The sequence below is a fragment of the Taeniopygia guttata genome, chromosome 31, assembly GCF_048771995.1.
Source record: "Taeniopygia guttata chromosome 31, bTaeGut7.mat, whole genome shotgun sequence".
Classification (NCBI taxonomy): Eukaryota; Metazoa; Chordata; class Aves; order Passeriformes; family Estrildidae; genus Taeniopygia; species Taeniopygia guttata.
In genome coordinates this window covers 2799393-2821869 of record NC_133056.1, presented here as the reverse complement: position 1 = coordinate 2821869, position 22477 = coordinate 2799393, and the positions used below count along the sequence as shown (strand labels likewise).

The following is a 22477-nucleotide window of genomic DNA, read 5'->3' as shown; positions in this document are numbered from 1 at the left end:
AGCTGACCCATGGCTCCATGAGGTTCCCCAGTGTCACCAGAGTGTCCTTGGACCTGCATTGTCACAACTGACCCATGGCTCCATGAGGTTCCCCAGTGTCACCAGGGTGTCCTTGGACCTGCACTGCACTGACCCATGGCTCCATGAGGTTCCCCAGTGTCACCAGGGTGTCCTTGGACCTGCCTTGTCACAACTGACCCATGGCGCCATGAGGTTCCCCAGTGTCACCAGAGTGTCCTTGGACCTGCATTGTCACAACTGACCCATGGCTCCATGAGGTTCCCCAGTGTCACCATGGTTGCTGTCAGAGGCTGGATGAGATCGATGTCCCGAGACACCTTGGGCTGAGCTGTCAATCAGTCACACAGCTGGGACAGTGTTAACCCAGCTCTGAACGCCCGAGCAATCAGAAGTCCCAGCTGGGGGGAGCCCCACGAAGGCCCAGGGGCGTAAAACCAAGGAGCACAAGGTCAGCTCCTGGTATGGACTCTGCCTCTCCTGGGGTTTGTGTCTCAGCCACACTGGAACCCTGGGAGCTGGGAGCCACATGTGTGTCTTTCTGTGGAGCTTCTGTCTTCCTCTCTCTCTCTCTCTCTCCTCTCCTTCTAATGCTTTTTATATGGAACATTTTTGGGTACCTGAACAACTTAAGTGTTTAAGGCTTTCCAGGCTAAATAGGCTAGTGAATGAAGTTACTGCTATGACAAGTGCTTTGTGTTGGATTGGTTTTGTATTAAATGCTTTTCCAAAGTTTCTTGTTTTTTGTACTTTGCCAGTAAAATTTTGGGGGGTCCCGAATGGGCGCTGAGGGGCACTTGGGGATCCCGGAGGGTCTGGGGGACACTTACGGGACAGATGGGGGCGGTACCGGGGCGGTTCTGTGGAGCGCGGGGCATGACGGGCGTTGTAGTCCCGGCCCCAATGGGGCTCTACTGGGCTGCGGGGCATGATGGGAGTTGTAGGCAAAAGAAAAGATGGCGCAGGCTCCAGGCACCGCCCCCAAAGCCATGATCGATCCCTGACGCTGATTGGTTGGAGGCTGCGATGGGCGGGAGTCACGGCCAATGGGAGGCTGTGGAGGCGGGAACAGCCCATTCAACCCCTCCAGTCCCTCCCAGTACAGCCCAGTTCATCCCCAGTACAGCCCAGTACAGCCCCAGTGCCCCTCCAGTCCCTCCCAGCACAGCCCAGTTCATCCCCAGTACAGCCCCAGTGCCCCTCCAGTCCCTCCCAGCACAGCCCAGTTCATCCCCAGTACAGCCCAGTACAGCCCCAGTGCCCCTCCAGTCCCTCCCAGCACAGCCCAGTTCATCCCCAGTACAGCCCCAGTGCCCCTCCAGTCCCTCCCAGCACAGCCCAGTTCATCCCCAGTACAGCCCAGTACAGCCCCAGTGCCCCTCCAGTCCCTCCCAGCACAGCTCAGTTCATTCCCAGTACAGCCCAGTACATCCCCCGTGCCCCTCCAATCCTTCCCAGCACAGCCCAGTTCATCCCCAGTACAGCCCAGTACAGCCCCAGTGCCCTTAAAATCCCTCCCAGTACAGCCCACTTCATCCCCAGTACAGCCCAGGACAACCCCTGTGCCACTCCAGTCCCTCCCAGCACAGCCCAGTTCATCCCCAGTACAGCCCAGTAGAGCCCAGTACAGCCCCAGTGCCCCTCCAATACATCCCAGTACAGCCCAGTCCCTCCAAATACACCTGAGTTCATTCCCAGGCCCTCCCAGTTCCCCCCAGTGCCATCCATATTCCGCTCCAGTGTCCCCCAGTTATCCCCACAGCGTTCCCGCCCATTGTGGGGCAGCGGCACAGACGGAATGTCCTGCGGCCCAAATCCCTGCTCCTGCCACACAGTGCCCGGCCTTCTCCCCCTCCTCCTCCTCTCCCAGCACGGCACAAATTCCAGCTCGGAGGAGGCTTCCCCAGAGAGGGCTCCTGCTCCAGCCTGAGTGTCCCTGCAGAGGAACAGGGCATCTTTCAGGCACTTCCACAAGCTCAGGGTTCTTACTTCATGGGGAATCTGGGATGAAAATGGCCTTGTTAGGAAGGACAAAAGCGGAGGGAATGGGTTGGAAATTATTAGTAAAAATGTTGCATCATACAGGGAAAGTTCACAAAATCATTCCCTGCTTTTTTCCTTTTCAGATTCTTTCAGCCATCCACTGAGAGGACCAGCTTGTTCTGGTGCTTTTCATGCACTGATTGTACTCTTGATTTATATCAGTGCTCGAGAGGTGGAAGCTTCTAAACTGAACACAGAAACAAACTCCCTCTGTCAGCCCATTTTCATCTTCTACATCATTTTCAAGATGTCCACGGGCATGTTGGAACGATTATCACACTGCTCTCCAGTTCTGGCTGCAGGCTCGGGAGATTCTTTCTCTGCATTCCCTGACAATTCCTGGGAGCCCGTCATGGTTTCTTAGGCTAGAGCAATAACAGTGAAAATCTCACCAATGGCACAACTGCCCAGCCCACAAGGAAAAGAAAGAACAAGCTATAAAGTTCTTCAAATATTTGTCCCACTTTTCTGCAAGAGTCGAGCTGCACACACGGTGTGGGAAGCCAAGAGAAGCTGCAGCTGGTGGCACATCTTGTGACAGAAACTGCTCAAAGCTTCCTCATTCTCCAGCAAAGGTTCTTGGAAAGAGCAAACAGGATCGTGGAGAAGATTCTGGGAAAACTGAAAGAGTTTTTAAGAAATGAAATGAAAATGGAAAGAAATAATCCAAGATGTTTTTCTCTGTTTATTTTTATGCTCCCCTTTTCCATCTTACACTACTTCCCCCTCCCATTAATTGCAAATGGATCTCACTTCTAAGATCCATAATTTGGCATGTTTTAGACACTCTAAAATAGCATGAGCTACACACATTTTACCTTCCCCTGTTTTTTTTTGTTTTTGTTTTTTTTTTGGGGGGGGGGTTTTTTGGAAATCAATGATGGATAGGTAAGTGCAGTTCTTGGGTCAGGTACAAATTCAGCATTCAGGGAATGCGCCCCGATAGTGTTTGACCCTCAGCAGGGACAGTGCACAGCAGCGCCCGAGGGGATTCCTGTGCCCCTGGGCAGGAGTCAGGACTCTGGGTCTGGGCTGAACACGGCAAAGTTCCCGTGTTTGGACAGAGGAAGGGGCTGTCCCCGGGGCGCGCGGGGCTCGGCCGTGGGGCGAGCGGGGAACGGACACGCGGACAAACGGCCTCGGTGCTTCAGTTGCAGAGGCAGCAGCGGCGGCGGCGGCAGCAGCGGCGGCAGCAGCGGCAGCAAAAGCAGTTTTTCTCTTCTTTCTCTTTCTCTTCTTTCTCTCCGGCTGTGGGACACCTTCCTCTCGGTGTCCCTCACCCGCTGTCCCTCCCCTCTCCCCGCCTCCTTCTCCCCCATGCCGGGCCGGGCCATGCCCCCGGCCCGCCCCCGGCCCCGGGCGGGGCTGCCCCGTCCCCGCCCCCGCCCGCCCCGCCGCGGTCTCGCCTCCGCCCGGCTCTGGGCGTGCTGGCGGTGGCGCTGCTGGGCGGGCATCAGTGCCCGGGGCTGGGCCCTTTGGCTCCGCCTGGCCCGAGCCCGGCCCCGGCCCCGGCGGAGGCTCCGGCCCCGGCCCCGGCCCCGGCTTCTCCCGAACCCCGCGGAGGACACACGCGGCACGGCCGCTGCCGCCTCCGCTGCGGCTTCCCCGGCCCGAGCTCCGCTGCTCAGCAGCGCAGCCGCCGGCCCCGAGCCTCCCGTGTCCCGTTCCCGAGACCGAAGGCCTGGGGATGGCCGGCCCGAGGCGGTTGAGGGGCGCTCGGGGGCCGCTCCTGGCCCCGGGCCGAGCGCTGACAGCCACGTCCCGCCCGCAGGGAAGGCGCAGGAGGCGCTGCAGCAGCGCTACCGAGTGGGTTCGCTGCTGGGGCGCGGCGGCTTCGGCAGCGTCTTCGCAGCCACGCGGCTCTCGGACGGTGCCCCGGTGAGCGGCGGGGCCGGCGGCGGGCGCAGGAGGAGGAGGAGGAGGAGGAGGAGGAGGCGGAGGAGGAGGAGGGAGGAGGAGGATGGGGCTCGGCAGGGCGGGCGGCGAGCTGAACCCGGTGGTGCCTTTGGTTTGCAGGTGGCCATCAAAAGGGTGCCACGGAACCGCGTCCGGCACTGGGACGAGCTGGTGAGTGAGCGGGGCCAGCGGGAACAGCCGGGCCGTGCCGGGCGGGGATGAGGCGAGGCCCGGCATGGGGGAAGCCACCAGGACCCCTCGATGGGGAGCGGGCGTGGGGCCAGCGCAGGGCGCAGAGCATCCCGGGCTGGCTGAGGGGTTCCCCAGCCCTGGCAGGACATCAGTCCCACTGGTGGCACCGTGGTCCTCCCGCAGCCCGACGGCACCAGCGCACCCCTGGAGATCGTGCTGCTGGACAAGGTGTCCACTGGCTTCCCTGGTGTGGTCCAGCTGCTGGAGTGGCTTGAGCTCCCCAACAACATCGTGATGGTGCTGGAGCGGCCGGAGCGGTCTCAGGACCTCCTGCATTTCATTCGGGCACGGAGGTTCCTGTCTGAAGAGGTGGCACGGCAGCTGTTCCGCCAGGTGCTGGAGGCCGTGCGGCACTGCACCAGCCGTGGGGTCCTGCACCGCGACATCAAACCAGAGAACATCCTGGTTGACCTGGCCACTGGCCAGGCAAAATTGATCGACTTTGGCTGCGGCACCTACCTGCAAGACACAGCCTACACTCACTTTGCAGGTGAGCCTGGGCAGGGGTGTGCTCCCGGTCCCGCCACCTCATGGCCCAACATCTCACAGGCCAAGCTGGGTGTGGCAGCGGGGATTCTCCCTTTTGCTGCCAGTCAGGGTACTGAGCCTTCTCCTGAGTTGCTTTTGAGCGGGGCTGGGTGGGGAGGCATCTTCCAGCCCCGCTGGCAGCCTTTGCCCACCACTCTGCCTGGGGCTGGGGTTGGAGCAGCAGCAGCCAGCCCGACAAAAGCACCCGTGGGTGGGGGTAGCAGAGGAGGGAGCCAGAACCAGTGCACCAGCCAGTTTGGTGTGCAGGTGAGAGGAAGGGCTTGGGCTGCTCCACTCACCTTGTTTGCCTTGGCTTCATAATATTTTTAGGGCACTGCAGGCAGGGAGGATAAGGAGATGATTTTTCCCCCAGCCCTGAGTGGGTTTTTGCCTTGCATGTCACGGTCAGGCCTTGCCGGGGCTTCTGCTGCCCTCTTCCAACACCAGTGGCTTCTTGTCCAGCCCTGAGTTTGTACACAAGTCCCAGGTGCTGGCGAGAGTGCAGCAGTCGCCCCGTGTGCCACTGGGGCGGCCCCTGCACGCCCAGGGATGCTGGGGCCAGGCTCTGGAAGCAGCAGCATCCCCCTGATGAACTCCATCTGTATTCCACAGGAACACTGTCATACAGCCCCCCAGAATGGACCCACTTGGGCTGGTACCATGGCGAGGCAGCAACGATCTGGTCCCTGGGCATCCTGCTGCACCAGATGGTCTGTGGGCAGCACCCTTTCAGGAGGGGCCGGAAGATCAGCTGGGACCATCAGCTCTCGCTGCCACAGCGGCTCTCTCCAGGTGGATCCTCATCTCTGGCCACGGGGGAATACCAGTGCTGGGAGACAGCAGCAGCTCGTGAGCATCTCGCTCTGGCAGCCGCTGAGGAGGTGCCACATGTCCTGCTCTCCTGCTCTCCTCCAGAACAGGGAATTGATGGGAAAGTTTAGGCACAGCTCTGAACACAAAAGCAGCATGGCCTGGGCATGGGAAGAGTGGGGCAAAGCAGACAGGAGCCTTCTCTAGCTGACCCGTGGTTTCTGGTTTCTCTGCCCAGAGTGCCAAGATCTTATCAGGTGGTGTTTATCCATGCACTTCTTGGACAGACCTTCATTAGAAGACCTGTTCTGTGATCCTTGGATACAGGATATTCACCTGCCATAGAAAAAGGGAGAGAGCCACATGCACACTTTGCTCCAGGGCCCTGGTAAGTTACAGGTCCACACATGCCCTGGCAATCAGAAGCAAGGAAACCCAGACTTTTTTCCCTGCCTGTATCAATGCACTGGGATTGTTGGGTGGGAACACTCAGCCCTTGTGCTGCAGCTGAGCTGCTCTGCCCAGCACTGGTGGCTGCCATCCGAGCTGGTTTTGCTTGTCCTGCTTCCCTGACAGCTGGGGCCCTGGGCAGAACCCTGACAGCCTGGTCTGACCCCCAGGGAAGGAGAAGGAGTCCTTGGAGAAGCTGTACCAGGTGGGGCTGCTGCTGCTGCTGGAGACAGCGAGGATGACATCAAGGATGACAACCTCTTCCTCAACCTGGCCACTGGCAGCTGAAGATGATGGACTTGTGGCACCGTCTTCAAAGCCAGGCTCCACAGCGAATTCGCAGATGAGTCCACAGCCGGGGAAATGCTCCCAGATTTGGGCATTGCTCAGACTGGCTGGGAACAAAAGTTTCTCCCTTTGCTGAGGCAGATGCAACTTCAGTCGGCTGCCCAGCTGCTTTTTGGCAGGGCTGGGGGCATGGGCTGGGGTGGATACAAGATGGGAGTTGGCTCCTGGCCCTGCCAACAGCCCCCAGTACCCAGCATGGCCTGGGCTGAGGCTGGGGCTGGGGCTGGGGCAGCCAGCCCGGCTCAGAGAAACCCCCATGGCGGGAGCAGAGGTGGAACTGCAGAGCCTGTGCAGGGGCTGCTTTGCTTTGCGGGCAAGGAAGGGCTTGGGCTGCTCCACTGCCCTTGTTTGCTTTGGGATCACCGTTATTTTGGGGGGCAGTGCAGGAGGGAAGAGAGAAAGTGTGGCCTTCTCTCCCCCATGGGTGGGATTTTCCCTAGCATGTAGGGGTTGGGCCTTCCCCAGACCTCTGACAGAGATAAGAGTTTTTATCTTGTTTCCCCTTAGTCTCTAATCTCTTTTCAATAGTTTGTTGTTTGTTTTTCTAGAGGAAACGTTCTATGTAAGGTCCAGTCGGGATTGGGAAGTGCCTGGGAGCAGCTGCAGCGTGGATGGGCCGTGCCCTTGGAGAAGGCTGAGGACATCGTTTGGGACCAGCTTTTCTCCCAGCGGAGGATGGCGTGAGGTGAGTCCCCGTCTGCTTGGCATGGTGGGATCAGAGCTTTGGGGAGACAGCAACAAGCACAAGGAGGCTCCTGCTCTGGGCAGCTGCTGAGGGGCTGGATGTGCCATGGCTGGCTGCAGGCTGGGAATGTCCTGCCCTCCTGCTCTGCTCCCAAAGGCAGCAGTGATGGGCAGCTCTGGGCACAGCTCTGGGCACGGCCAGCATGGCCTGGGCTCTGTGGGCAGCTGGGACAAGGGGACAGCAGCCTTCAGCTGACGGCGCTTTCTGGTTTCTCTCCTTGCAGCCAGGCTCTGGGGGTGCTGAGGCTGCTCTGGGCTCTGCCAGGGCTCTGCTGGGCTCTGCCCCGGGCACAGCTGGGCTGGCTCTGCCCTCACATTGCTCTGACAGCTTTGCATCAGACGAGCCCGTTGGAGCACAGTGCCTGAGCTTTCTGCTTTGGCAGGTGAGTGAGACTGCCCTGCAGGCCAGGAGATTGCAGCTGGGGACACACATCCAATTGGCAAGGACCCAAACTCCCCATAGTCCCAGCTGAACCCCTGGATCTCCGCAGGAACGCCTGGATCTCCACTATTCATTCTTCATTTCTTTTTGGCTGGAAGTGTGCAGTTGCACTTTCTTCCTCCTCTAGAAGTGCCATGAGTGGCCAAAGCTGGCAAGTGAGCCGTGTTCCTGAGGCAGTGCAGTCTGGAGCTGATGGATGGAGAATTGCCCTTCCCACTTCCAAAGCAGAGCAAAAAGCCGTAAGTGGGATTTTTCATCCGTAAGAAACCCCTGACAATTTCAGAGGGAATGTGCAGCTCATTCCCAGAGTGAGAAGGAAGGTCATCTTCTAAAGGATTTGGGGTTTGACAGAGTTGAGATTCCCAGTCCTGCCTGGAGCTGGAAGGGCCCCAATCAATTTCCTATTGCTTCGACCACAATTTAAAATAAGAATGTTGGAAACAAACCCCAAAAACTGTAAAAAAGGCTGTTGAGGTCAGTAAGATGGATCCATGCCATCAGCACATTTACAGTGTAAATAACTGAGTTCTCTTTTTAAAAAGATCATTTATCTCTTAATGCAAAGTTACAGAAGTTGTTTCACTAACACTTGGATTTTATTTGTATCTTTTACAATTCATCTAATTGTATTTTTTTTCTTTTTCCTTTTTTTTTCTTTAAGCAGAGGTCCTGGCCCTCTTCCAGCCAAAAGGGAAAGGGCCCCACCAAGCCTTGTTACCCACAGACAACATGGTAAAGCTGAACACTAAAGGACCTTGGGGGCATTATTCTGGAATTAAAAAGTTGCCAGCTCCATGGACAACAGAATTATTGTTCCTAACCTGAATGACATTGAGCAAAAAGAATGAAGAACGGTGTCACTAACGTACTACTGACGTTTGCCAAAACACCTCCAGAGTTTCACCAAGGGATCAGTCATCAAAATGTTTTGAAAATTTAAAGACCAAGGTAGCCAAAGCACACAGTGTCACTAATTGCTGGGTATGTTCTCAGCTGAAGTTGGGAGGAATGGGGTTCCCTTGGAGGGCCCACCCTGTGGGGTGGCCAGAACTCTGTCAATGGGCTCTGCCTCGTAACGGAGTCAATGAAGGGCAGTTACAGAAACCTGTGCTGTGGGACACGGGAATACAACGATCAGTGTGACAGGATGCACTCAGATTTCCCCTCAGGAGAAACCAAACCCTGTTACAGTTATAGAGGCTACAGTGTCAGAAGATTTCTGTGCTTTACCATCACTCCCAATGTCAGTAGAACTTGGGGTGCTGCAGCTGGTCAGTGTCAGTGTCACACCGCTCCCAGCTGCAGGGCCCCCATTTAGGGTCCTTCAGCAACGACCACACTGAAGAGTTAGGGCCCAGAGAACATTTTCCACCCAAAGAGTGCCTTGGGTTTCCGAAAGCAAAGGATTCTGGTTCACCCTGTGCCCCATGTGCGCTGCCCCATCCCGTGGAGTTTACATGAATGAGCTGAATGGATTATTAGAAGAGGTAGTAAATGATACTGTTGAAATGCCCATTAGCACATCCTACGAGCTCCAACAAACACAAATGGGGACTCCAGAGAACCGCATGGCCTTGGATTATCTGCTTGCTGGCCAAGGAGGAACCTGGGCTATCAGGGGACGGGGATGTTGCACTGCTAGCAGTGATGGGTTTGAAGGCCAACAGCCAGGAATCACCTTGACAGAAAGAGCAGTAGAAGAGTGGCAGAAAGAAGAAAATTCTTCTTGGTGGGATTGGCTTTGTGGCTGCCAAATTAGAGGCTGCTGTGAAATGCATTGGTGGCAGGGCCTGTCATCATTGCAGTGTGTGCACTTGGTGAGTTGCTGTGACACTTTGTGCTGGGAAGTGGAGTAATGGGACCTTTCTTAAAAGAGACAGTCTCAAGAAAAGAGAGGCATTTGATAAATAACAGAGAATAGCAACTATTTAGGCATGTTTTAAAAGGAACGTGAATAGCTCTGAGTAATGAAGTTAAACTGCACTTAATTGTAGAACAAGAGGAGATGCCTTTATGCCTAATACCTAAATCTAAGCTGTGTTACTGAAAGAATTGTTACAAAGGTTGTAGTTGATTGTAGGTCTCAGGACCGATCAAAGTACCAAGGCCTGAACAGGTTGTGATCAGGGCCTGAACAGGCCCTGAGGCAAAGCTCACCTCTAGATGAATCTTCCAAGCAAATGTTGTATTTGTATCCACTCATTAAGGAAGCATGATTAACAACACGATCAATGCATGTGTTCCTTGCTAAAACACGGATTTATCTTTCTGTATTTAGAAACAGACAAGGCCCCATCTGGCCTTGTTTGGGGGTGAAGGATCAAAGTCAACTCCCTTGGTTCCTCCTTCAGCCCTGGCCAGGCTTTGGGAGAAAGCAGTCAGGAGAATGAAAGCAGATGTTCTCGCAGTGGCAGTGATGCCAGCTTGTTTGTTTAACAGTGTAAAAGCTGGGTCCTCTCACAGCTTTGGGGTTGGAACCTCATTGCTTGCAGAGGTGGAGGCACCTGCAAGAATTCCCAGTGTCTGGGAGTGTCTCTCCAGTCCTTGGCTTCCCCCAGCTGATGTGTGGCTGTGGATGATGGTAAAGCCTGAGGCTAACTGGTGATGGATCTTTCCTTAATCACTCCAGGCAATCTCTGGTAGCAATGACTGGATGCATTGCTGAGCTTCTTTTGTAATGCTTTGCTAATGATGATGTGCTTTGCTGAGCTTATCCTTTTGTAATTCTTTGCAGCTGGGCATGATATAAATGACACAATTCCTTCAGTTGGTGTCTGTGTCTTTGGTGCTGACCCTGCCCACTGGTGAAACAGGGCCCCCTCCAGCCTAGAGTGTTACCTAGGAAGAGAAAAGCCATCACTCTATTATAAATTATGACACGGGACCAATTTGTGTCACTTTATAAAGAGAATTTTATTAATTTAGCAAGCAAGCAGTACGGGCAAATGCAGCTCCCCCCAACGGCTCGCACCGCACCTCCCGGTCTTTCAGTTCTTATACCCCTTCAGTTCCGGACTTTGTGATATTCTCGACGTGCTCTGCATCTGCGCGGCGTGTTGCTAGGGGTCTTTTTTCTGCTGTCTGGTGGCCCTCCTGCCCCACTGTTTCCTGTGACTTACACAATCCCTGGGACTTTTCCTGATGAACAAAAACTATGCTATTGTCTTTCACACGTTAGAATTTTTTAAGCATTCATTCTTGCTTTACACAGTGTAAATTATGAGCTTTCATCTTTCAGCCGGAATTTGCAACAGCTCCTCAGGCTGACTGACCTCAGGAAGACCATCAGAATCACTAAGTTGTGGTCGGGACATTAAAGCTCATCCCATTCCACCCCCTGCCGTGGGCAGGGACACCTCCCAGTGTCCCAGGCTGCTCCAAGCCCCAGGGTCCAGCCTGGCCTGGGACACTGCCAGGGATCCAGGGGCAGCCACAGGGGCCTGCCCACCCTCACCGGAAAAAACTTCCTCTGATACTCATCTAACCCTGCCTTCCTTCATCCTGAGGCCATTCCCATTCCAATGGCTCCGTGTCCCTGTGAGGAATCCCTCTGCCTCAGGCCACAAGCGCTTGTACAGAGCACCCCACACCAGAGTTCCAGGGGCTCCGGGGGCACACGAGCACTCCGAGCCCTTGGCCGGGCTTGTCCTCAGCGCCTTCCCCGCGAAGCCCCGGCTCTGTGCCCGGCGCTGTGCCCGGCCAGGACCGGCCCTCCCCAGCCGCACCCGCCGGGCGGCTCGGAGCGCTCCCGGCCCGGGCCCGCGGCGGGAGGGAGGAGGAGGAGGGAAGGAGGGATGGCGGCGGGGCCGCGCCGGGGCGGCGGGGCCGGCACTCACCGAGCAGCGGGATGCGGCCGCTCCCCTCGTCCTCGGACCCCCGGCTGGAGGTGCCGCCCCGGCGCACACCGACACCGCGGGCACGGGGCCGCGTCCGCCTGCCGCTCCCACTGCTGCCGTTCGGCCCGGCCGAGCCCAGCTCCGGCAGCGACAGCGGCAGCGGCAGCGGCAGCGGCAGCGACAGCCACAGCGACAGCCACAGCGACAGCGGCAGCGACAGCGACAGCGAGTGCTCCGGCTCCGGCCGCAGCGCCATCGGGTCCTGCCCGCCCGCCGAGGGAGCGGCGGTGCCGGCGGACACCGGCTCCGAGCGGCCCCGAGGGAGCGGCGGTGCCGGCGGACACCGGCCCGGAACCGCCCCCGCCCCGCCCGCCGGGGCTGCCCCGGAACCGCTCCCGGGACCGGCCCGCGCCGCCCGTGCGGCGTTTAGAGCTCGTAAGAGCACGGAACCAAGACAAAGGGTGTGGTTATTGCGGTACATCGGTTTCATATGAGGCGTTTATCAGGTCACTCCTAAGTCAGAGACGCCCCTGAGCTGGAAGGGAGCCCCAGGGACCATCCAGTGCCACCCCTGCCCTGCCCAGACACCAACAGTCCCACCCTGGGCATCCCTGGCAGCGCTCTCCAAAGGCTCCTGTCGCTCTGGCAGCCTCGGGGCCGTGCCCGTGCCCTGGGGAGCCTGGGCAGTGCCAGCACCCTCTGGGGAAGAGCCTTTCCCGATCGCCACCCTAAACCCCTCCAGGCCCAGCTCCAGCTCTTCTCTGGGTCCTGTCCCCGCTCACGGGCAGCAGAGACCGTGGTGAGCTCTGACCTCCGTCTCCTCCAGGCTGAAGAGGCCAAGTGCCACCAGCCGCTCCTGGCGTGGCCCCTCCAGACCCCAGCCCTTTCCATCCAGATGCCATCAGGAATGTTTTCCAGCCTGGCTGTGCTCGGGAGCTGCCAGGAACAGTGCACTGCTTGGAGAGAAGGGTTTGTGATCCAGCTGGCACTTGTCCACCCTGTCCCTAGGTTACAGGGCACCCATCTCAGTTTAAAACATCCTGAGGAATAACATGAGTGACCGGCAAGAAGCGAGGATTGCGTTTTCAGGGCTCCTCCTCCATCTCTGCCATACATTAACACCCATTGCCATGAGGTGTTTTCAGTCCCCAGGCAGCCCTTGAGCTGCGGGACCCCAGAGTGACTGGCACAGGCACCAGTAGTGCAATTCTCTTTCTGAGGGCGCTGCAGTGCTGTGAAGCAAAGTAGTGGGTCGGAGTTCTGTGCTGGCTTAAAAGGCACCACTGACATGGCTAACAGAACAAACTCCTTGGAGTATTTCTGGTGTTATGAATATTACTGGGATTACATAGATCCAATTCCAGTAGATGGAAGCAAGCTGAAGGTTAATAAATGTAAGTATTGTGGAGTGGTAGGTGCTAATCTTGCGCAGGGAAAATGTTGCATACCTTGTCTCCCTGACCTGGTTTTGTTTCCTTGCAATGGAGTCCATGCCAGTGCCTGGTTTGTGTGAATGGGTGTTTGCCTTCAGGCTGGATAATTACTAACAAACACTCTGGGCTTTATCTTACCACATTTGAAGCTGTAACACTGCTGACACTAATTCTTGTTTACAAGGACAGATTTTTTTGAGTCATTTGCTAAGGGGAAATTTGATGACTTGTGAATCTGCAGTGTGGGGTGTTAGTTACCTGTGTGCTGATGTCACCAAAGTTCACTGAAAGAGCAGAGGTTTTCATTAAGTTTTGTAAGAATATTTGTAAAAACAACAATTTATTGAACGTATATACCTAAGAACATATCTAACAACAATATTTGAAACGTATTTACAGAAGACAAAATGAAGCACTAAAACCTATATCCCAAAGGCAACAACAAACTCTAAAAACTATGTACAAAATGGTTCCATCTCTGCCCGGGATCTCCATCAGTCCTGGAAGAAAAGCAGGTGCCATGGTCACTCCAGTCAGGCACAGAGGGCTCTTCCGTGTGTCCCCAGGCTGGCACAGTGGGACTCTGCTGCCAGAGCAGTTCCAGGTGTAGGTAGAGTTACTGTATCCAGGAACCTCTCCTCTGCATCTCCCATTTTTCTGAAAACAAGTCCACACAGTGGCCCCAGCGGCAGCACGTGTCACCCTCTGAGCTGCACTCGCTGAGATTTAGATTTCAGCCCCACTGAAGAACAACAAAGGCTCCTTTGTGCCCATACCCAGAGACAGAGCCCAGAATTGATGTTGGAAGGGATTTAAAGGGCAAACACAGGTGGCTCTAATCCCCCTTCTCACTTAACCTCGGCAATGTAGCTCTTCTTTTGGCCAAGTTCAGCAGCCCACTCATAGAATCCTAGCATGGTTTGGCTTAGGAAGGAACTCATGACCATCTCATTCCATGCCCCCTGCCTTCCACTATGCCAGGTTGCTCCAAACCCTGTCCAACTGGTCTGGAACACCTCCAGGGATGGAGCTGCCACAGCTTCTCTGGTCAGTCTGTTCCAGGCTCTTTCCAATCTCACAGAAAAGAATTTCTTCCCACTCTCCTTCTAAACCTGTCCTTTGTCAGGCTGAACCCATTCCCCCTTGCTCTCTCCCTCCAGAGCCTTTTCCAAAGTCCCTCTCCAGGTCTCCTCAAGCACCTTCAGGCATTGGAAGGAGCTCAAAGGTCTCCCTGGAGTGGCTCCAGCAGCTCCACATCCTTTACCAATTCCAGAAACCAACCAGAGTTCAATAAATAAGAGACAAGAACTAGGTGGTTCAATCATGGTTACCAACACACGGAAATGACACAGGAACCCTCAAGCCCTGTGCCTCTCTGAGACCAGCTCTGCATTCCTCCCACGCTGAGGGAGGGCATCAGCAGGAGGGATCAGCACTGCCAGGGCAAAAGGTGGCCTCTTTTCATGGCCCTTGAAACTGGGCATGTGAAATGAGGTACACAAAGCCAAAGGCCAGGTGGACCTGTCATCTCTGAATGGCTCTTTACAGTCTTCCCAGGAACATGAATGACAGTCACTGTTTTGCCAGGGAAACAGCATCTGTTGGGAATGTGGTGCAGAAAATGTGCTTTCTGCTCCTCTCAGAGCCAAAATTCCTACCCATTCTTGTAAGTCCCTCTAAGATAAGGACCCTGTTCAGCTGAGTGACAGTGAAGCAAAAAAGCAACCCAGGAATGCATTTTCCTGCTCACAATACCCTCCATTCACATGGGTGACTTCGCACTGGCACACAGGAGTAGGGAAGGAACCCAAACACATCGTTTTACATAAAATCAGATGTGTTGAGGGTTGGACAGATCTCACAGGGATATGGAAACCTCCCCTGAAAACCCAGTCAGGGAGAGCCTGAGCTCTTTTGTGGCTCTAGGCAGGAAGATGCTCAGGATCTCCCAGAGAGGCTCAGCAGGCAGTAGGATTGTGCCTGGATCTCGCTCTGGAAAGGCCAGTGGCTCAACTGAGAGCTGCGGGAATGATTTATAATGCACTGAGAGGGGCCACAGTCCTGCAAGGGTCTTTCATCAGGAGCAAAGAGCAGCCTGGAGGGTGGGGAATGCTGGAGCTGTACCACTGTGTGCTCATCCTTCACCTGAATGGGGAGCTGCCCCAAAGTTGCTATGTATCACTTTTATGGTTCTCCTGTTGGGTATATTTTGGAGCAGCTGTTTTCTGTGGGTTTTTATGGTGTGAAGCAGCCATTTGCCTGCTGTGATATCCTCACAACTAATACTAACTCCTCATTCCCTTTGGTTTTATTTGGGTTTTTTTAATCCATTGGTTTGACTGGTTTGTGTGGGTTTGTTTTTTGGGTTTTTGTCTGTTTTTGTTTGACTTTTTTGTTTGCTTTTTTATAAGACTCAGGTGAAGATGGCATAGCAAAACTCAAAGAAATGTACACCAGGCTTGACTTTCCAGAAATTGCTTTTGGCTGGCTTTAACTGCATCCTCCAGGCTCAGGATAACCAGTACATTTGCAGGTTTTCCTCTGCATCATCAGCTTGCCCGGACTTTGTTCCGTGTTTCACAAATGGAGAAGAAAAGGGATATTGTGCCAAGCTTCATTTCAACCTGCATCAGCATGAGAGAAAAGAAGAAAAAAAAAAAGAAAATATTCACCAGTTAGAGCAGAACCAGTGTCCCACCATCTTCCCCTCCACTGTTATTAATTTTGTACATTTAGAGGCAAACCTGGGCCTAAAGCTTCCATCGCTCAGTTCCTGATGCAGGACTGCAAGGGTCCCACAAGAAAGGCTGGGACAGAGTGTTCAGAGTGTTCAACAGGGCCTGTGGCAACAGCACAAGGGGCGATGGCTTTCAGCGGCAGGAGGCTGATTGAGGTTGGATCTCAGGAAGCTGCTCTTTCCCACTGAGGCTGCTGAGGCACTGGCCCAGGCTGTGGATGCCCCATCCTTGGGAACAGGGCTCTGAGCACCATGGTCTGGGGGAACGTTGCTAAGCATGGAACCAAAGGCTCTCTAGCTCAACTGTCACGTCACAATCCATGTCCCACCTGGAACTGCCAGCACCCAGCAAGCAGCACAACACAACTGTTGGCCCTGGGGTCAGCACGCCCTGCGCTCTGCTCCTGCCCGCTCCTGCCACCCTTCTTGTTCCTGCCCGCGGATACCCCCATCATCAGTTTCCATAGCTGCTGAAGGCCTGGATTGTGTCATCCATCCCTGCAGGATGTTCACATTTGTCCTGAGGAAGGTACAGTGCCATTCCATGGAGGTGGATCCCCCCAGCTGCCCGGGTGGGCTGGAGTTCTGGGGGGATGGGGTGGGACAGGGACCCCACTCTGAGGTTTTGCTACCTCTGCAGGCTGTCGCAGACGGAGTGGAAGAAATGGAGGTGGACACACAGACTGATATGGAGGAGGAGATGGATGTGGATGGAGAAGAGACTGGAGAGGAAGAGATGGAAGTGGATGTGGAAGAGGGCACGGATGTGGAAATGGAAGAGTACGCTGAGGACATGGAAATTGATCAAGAAGATGAAGAGGAGGCCATGGTCCTGGGATGAAGACCGATGCCAGCAGCGACAGGTACGTGGTCCCCACAGGCAGAGTGGGTTCCCTGCAGCCAGGCTGGGGCTGGGCTGGGTGGTCCCTGCTCCGGCCACACAAGCCCCATCCCAGTGCCTGGGGCCCAGCCCCCAGACCCAGCCAGCCTCAGCTCTGGCAGCAGAGTCCCACTGTGCCAGCCTGGGGACACACGGAAGAGCCCTCTGTGCCTGACTGGAGTGACCATGGCACCTGCTTTTCTTCCAGGACTGATGGAGATCCCGGGCAGAGATGGAACCATTTTGTACATAGTTTTTAGAGTTTGTTGTTCGCTTTAGGATATAGGTTTTAGTGCTACGTTTGGTCTTCTGTAAATACGTTTCAAATATTGTTGTTAGATATGTTCTTAGGTATATACGTTCAATAAATTGTTGTTATTACAAATATTCTTACAAAAGTAAATGTGTTCTGTGTTTTCATTGCTGTTCTTCTGTAAATAAACAACCCTGATTTTTCACACCCCAGTTCTCTTTCCATTTGCTTCAGGCACAGGCAGTATTGGCAAAGTTGTGTTTTCCGCTTGCTCCAGGTTCCCAGGGCGGGAGGTTCATGGGGGAGCTGGCACAGCCACCCCAGGAGTGGGGGTACCTGCACAGAGGGGTCCCACTGACAGAGGTCACTGTCTCCTTGCAGTCTCTCTGGACACACTTGGTAGCTGCAGGGGCAAATCCCAGCGTGCCCGGTCCCGTCGGATCCCATGTTGGAGCAGGGCTGAGCCTGCGTGGTCCTGCACAGCCTCATCCATGGCTCCTTCCTGGGTAGCCCCAGTGATAGTAGAAGGGTTTTAAAATTATAGGGATTTAGGGTTAACAGGAAAAATAAGCTTAGTAGGCCCTGGAAAAGTAAGTACCCTAAGCACATGAAGAACTTGTACTTGCTAGGACTGCACCTGTGTAGCTAGTAGACGATAAATTATATAATTCTTAGATATGATGATTGTTTAGTAATTAAATATAATTACTGTTTAATCATAAGAATAAACATGAGAAACTGTGGTCAGGGCCCTAAGAAAGATCACGAGAAACTCATGTCAATGTATATAATAGAACAATATATGTTTAATAATTAATGTGTAAATTATACAACGATAGAATATAAAATACGTTCAGCTTGAAAGCCGTGTCAGAGTCAGATTTGGGTCTGTACCCCTGACTCCCAGAGCTCTTAGTAAAAGCACCTGCATATAATCAAATGCTGTGATTATGTGTGTTCCGGAACGCTAACACCAGGGCCAGCGAGGTGCACTGGGCTGTGGGGAGCCCCTGTTCCTGGGCACCCTGAGGGGCTGGACCAGCCTGGAGGCAGCCTCAGCACAGGGGCCTCGGTCCTACATGGACCGAGATTTCCTTTGGAAGCCCCCTCTGTCACCAGACTCTGGGACATGCACAACACAAATTGATCCTCCTAGTTAAAGGTGTGACGTTCATTGGCACAAATTTGTCCCTTGGACTTTCTTGCACAGCAAATGTCAGCGCTTGTCATCCCTGTTCTGCACTCCCTGCTCAGGCACCAAAACATCTGAACCTGACAGAACATCTCCAATTAGCCCCAACCTGCAGAGAGCTGTCACAGCTTTTCATCAAAAGCAGCAAAGAAATGATTCCCACGGGGTCCCACACAGCTCTGTGGGGACTTTGTGTGGCTGCACTTCCAGCACCAGCCCAGGTGCACAGGAATTTCAGGAGGAGATACAGAAGGAATCGGCCATTCACAGAGAAAAACATCACTTTGCATGGCCCAGATCCCCACAACACAGCAGACTCTGGTAACCCAGACTCTGCACTTTTACTTTCACCTCTGTGCCTTACTTTGCCTCCCACTAAACTCCTCCCAGTTTCCCTCATGCTCAGGTTCCCAAGATCATTACAAGCAGCATTGGGAGCCGGGATAGAGGATGGGAACTGTCCCAAGGCTCAACAAAATTTCTCTTCTCAGGCCTGACAATTCCAGCCAAGGAGAGAGGAAAAGCCTGCATGAAAGAGGTGTGAAATCAAAGCAGTAATCAAATTTAGGTACAATGAGGGAAGCTGAAGAGGTTTTCAATGTTCAGAACAAGATTAGCAGCTCCAGACACAGGAGGGATTCATCATTTTCCCCACTGTAACAACTCTGTGATGCAAATTGCATCTCAAATCCTTCTGCCCAGCTCCTGGGACCTTTTCAGCCACAAACGTGGTGCTGAATTTTTAAAGCATAGTGGAAGCTGGTCAGAGGTAGTTTACAAATAAAAATCCCAGAGGACAGTTTGTTAGCACCAACAGGAGCAAGGAGAGGCAGAGCCTGGCCCCCGGGGTGCAGCACAGCTACATGACACATGCCTGAAACTCTAAGAAATTAAAGAACTTGCCACTGGTTTCTCTCACACAGGAGGTACAGAAGGTAACTTGAAAAAAAAATTAAATGCCTGCAGCCTCCTGCCAACGGAGGAATAACACAGAACCAAAAGAAAAAAAAAATTAAGAAGAGAGAAATAAATTGGACTTGCTCATGGAGGAAAGCCTGGCAGCAAGTTTTATACCCTTTCAAAGCATCTTTCTACCCGCATCTACCTGGTTAGGATACAGCTCACTGCTTCAGTTTTTACCTGCTATGCAAAAAAAAAAGGACCATCCCCCTAGGTTTGTGCTTGAGGAGTCAAAGGAAATTCCCATGCCTTGTGCCCATCTGTCCCTCTCTGTGTGTGTGTGTGTGTGTGTGTGCACAGAGTCTTCTCCCAGGTAACAACCAACCGGACAAGAGGAAACAGCCTCAAGTTGCACCAGTGGAAGCTTAGATTGGATATTAGGAAAATTTCCTCACCAAAGAGCAGTCCAGCAGTGGCACAGACTGCCCAGGGCACTGGAGTCACCATCTCTGGAGGCATTTAAAGGAGGTGTGGATGTGGCACCAGGAGACATGGTTCAGTGGTGAGCTTGGCACTGCTGCGGGGAGGGCTGGACTCCATGAACTTTGAGAGCTTTTCCAAGCTAAACAATTCTTGCAAAGCTCCTTGACTCAATGTCCCAGCCAGGGTGAGCACTGCTTGTGGCCCTGGGCTCAGCATGGCAGGCCTGGTGCTCACGCCAGTGCAGACCTCAAGCTGGCCATGCACAGCTCCGTGTTTCTCCCAAAAATATCACTGCTGCAGCACCTGGGGTTCCCCAGTGCTGGGCTTGTTATCCCTACTGCATGGAGGATCACATGGCATGGCAAAGGATGGATCCCATGTGGCATCCAACCTGCCCTGATCCAGGCTGGGCACCAGCAGGGGAAGGTGCAGTGCATTGTCTGCACTGCAGTGTTTTACTTATTAAAAGCCCCCCTGAAAGGGATCCCAGCACATCCTCTCACTAGGGGAGGAAATAACACAGCAAGGTAGGGCTGATGTGGAAAATTAATCTCATCACATCCCAGGGGCTCACCACCCCTTTCCACACCACTCCTGGATGGAAAGCTGCTGCAGGGACCTGAGGTCCGTGCTGGGGAGCAGCAAATCCGAGTGTTGAGCAGGCAGGGTGCCCGCAGCTGCTCCTGCTCCTCCTCTGAGTCACTGCCCCCTTACCTTGGCGAGCAGAGCCAGGAGCACCTGAGAGCAGCTCCAGCACCCCAGAACGTCTTGTTTCCTGTTACTCCAGCAGCACTCTCTGATTACACATTCTCCCCCTGCTGCTAATTAATTAAATAAAATCAGGAGCACGTTAGCAGATGCAGAAGGGACTCACCCATTGGCACACGCTGCCTCTGACCCCCTCCACAGCAGCCCTGAGGAACAGAACTCTTTTTCCTCAGCACTTCCGGGCTGGTGTTCCCCCTCTCCCAATTTTTGCCCTGTTTCTGGCAGAAGGCACCAAAATGAAGTTACTTGCATAAGGAGGGAATGTGTTTTGGGCTGATTTTGGACAAAAAGCTGGGTCAGGCCTCATCCGTCTCCCTGAGGCCTTGGGCTGCCACACTCTGGGTGGGAGTTTCTGTAGCAGCACCTGATCCTCTGCCAAAGAGCATTAAAAGCTGATTTCATCTCACAGCACTAATTACTTCTCACAGGGCCTTTGATGCTGCTGAATAACTCATTAAATTCCCTCTGACCTGCCACAGCTTTGGCTGAGGACACAGGGCCCTTGCAGGCCCGGGTGCCTCATGAAAGCCACCTCAGTGCCACCACACAGGCAGCGTGTGGCAGGGCAGGCTCATCCAGGACACCATCCACAGGGTGCAAAGAGAATGGAAAGCTCTGTCAAACATGCTGTAAAATCAGTCAGAGAAATTGTCCTTGACCAGCTGTCTCTCCAGGCCCTGCTTCCAGGGCTGGCACCAGCAAATGGGCCCTTGTGTGAATAGATCTGTCAAAGCCCACAGGAGCAATTCCCATCCCAGCCCTGCCTACTCAAAGTGGCATCATTTTGGTACCTGACTACTTCCAAGGTGAAAGCATATTCTCTCTAATTTGCTCAATTGACAAATTTACTCCTCTCAGGAGACAGTCTCATTTCCATCTTCTACCTCTTTAGCTTTGTACACTCAGTCTATAACATGAAAAGATTTTACCTTAATTTCTTCTCCAGGAAAGAAGTCATCAATCTTTTATTTGTGGCACTTTAATTTGGCATGTTGTCTACAAAAATCCACTGCTCATCACATCGAAGGTTCATCCAGTAGTGCCAACTACTCCAGCACTGGAAATCTATAGTGGGATGGGTGGAAGGAACAGGGTCAAAATGAATGGGTTTTCTCAGAGGAAGAAGCAGAATCTGGGAAGACAGCACAGCTTTAAATTAGGATATCTGCTGTGCACGGCAAGAAAAAACACAAGCCATTCCTCATCCTGTCTCTGGATGTGATTCAACCCACCGTCCCCAGCTCTGGAAGTGTGGTGCAGAGTCTGGTCCTCACTCCCCTGGCAAATGACAGAGATGAGCCTAGCCTAGATGATCTCAGCCTAGAATCCCTGTGGATTGACAGCAAGAACTCCTACAAGATGTAACTCATATGTTTGTAACAAGCACAGCATCCACTGGCAGAGAATGTTTTGCTCTTCATCCTTCCCACTCTTCAGGAATTTCTCTAGGAAATTCCACTCTCTAGTGTGGATAAAGCAGAAGAGATGGAAGGTTCTGTGTGCCCCAAAAGTCATCAGCCTCTTCATCCCACAGCTCTCCCACTCACAGCCGTCAGTTCTGTGCAGAGCAGGCACAAACTGGTCACTACTGGCACTGCCTGTGGTCTGAGCTGGGAACTGTGCATCACCATCAAGCTTCAAGTGCTTTCTAGTGGGAAGTGTTTTACACAGTTCCCTACAGATTCTGGTTCTGGGTCAGTCCCACAGCAGCTCTGGGGAGTGTTTAGGTCAACAGGGTCTCCCAAGGCTGGAGCTGGAGCTTGGGGCCTCCTTCCAAACCACAGCACAGTAAAAAATATGTACTAAGGTCACAATGAAAAATCCTCTGCTGAGCCTTCTTCAGTATCTGTCAACTCCTAATTCTGATTGTAAAATGCTATTTAGGAAGATCAGACTGATCAAAATCAGGACATTTTTGTGGATTTTTGTAAAAATGCTTTTTGAAGCTTTAAGATGGAGGGAATTTCACCAATGTCATTATTCCTCTTACAAGATTTTCAGCAACCAGTTACTTTGACTTTCCACTCTTATGTCCTGCCAACTTTTACCTGCCCAGAGCCACTTGTTTTGCTGACAGCTGCCATGCTCATGCGCCATTTGCTGAGCATCACCTGCATGAGGCCTCAGGAGCTCACTGAGGAAAACTCACTCCTTCATATTCTTTGCAGAGCCAGGGAAGATCTTGCTTGCTCAGTCGAGCAGTGGAGGAGTTTTCTGTTCAAACCTGCTCTGTGTGGCATAACCGATGTATTTTTGACTCAGAGAAATCTGTTTATTTTCTGCTCTTAAATAAGGAGTGAGCAGCTCCATGAGTAACACCACGGCAGAGGAAACACAAACAGGCTGTTCCTCAAACAGCATCTCTGAAGGGATTGTGCTCTGCTTTTCAGATGAGATTAAAAGCTCAATTACAGTAGAGAAAGAAGCTTTCATTAAATCACACACAGAACATAATAAGGACAAA

The 22477-nt window shown here is 53.4% G+C and overlaps 1 protein-coding gene and 2 long non-coding RNA genes across 4 annotated transcripts in view; 2 read left to right on the top strand and 1 right to left on the bottom strand.

Annotated features, from left to right (window-relative positions):
- Positions 1–22477, bottom strand: part of LOC140681105 (uncharacterized) — a 399832-nt gene that overhangs the window by 237822 nt on the left and 139533 nt on the right. The window lies entirely within an intron of this gene.
- LOC140681034 (serine/threonine-protein kinase pim-1-like) lies at positions 856–5116 on the top strand. The gene is made up of 3 exons (XM_072920192.1): positions 856–864; positions 4333–4695; positions 5111–5116. Exons 1-3 carry the CDS (start codon positions 856–858, stop codon positions 5114–5116), a joined length of 378 nt encoding a protein of 125 aa, XP_072776293.1.
- On the top strand, positions 6631–10297 carry LOC140681119 (uncharacterized). Of its 2 annotated transcripts, none has more exons than XR_012052366.1 (4): positions 6631–7030; positions 7314–7472; positions 7659–7770; positions 8196–10297. It is a non-coding gene; the product is annotated as an uncharacterized lncRNA (long non-coding RNA). The 2 variants fall into 2 exon arrangements; XR_012052365.1 differs by having other exon boundaries at positions 7630–7770.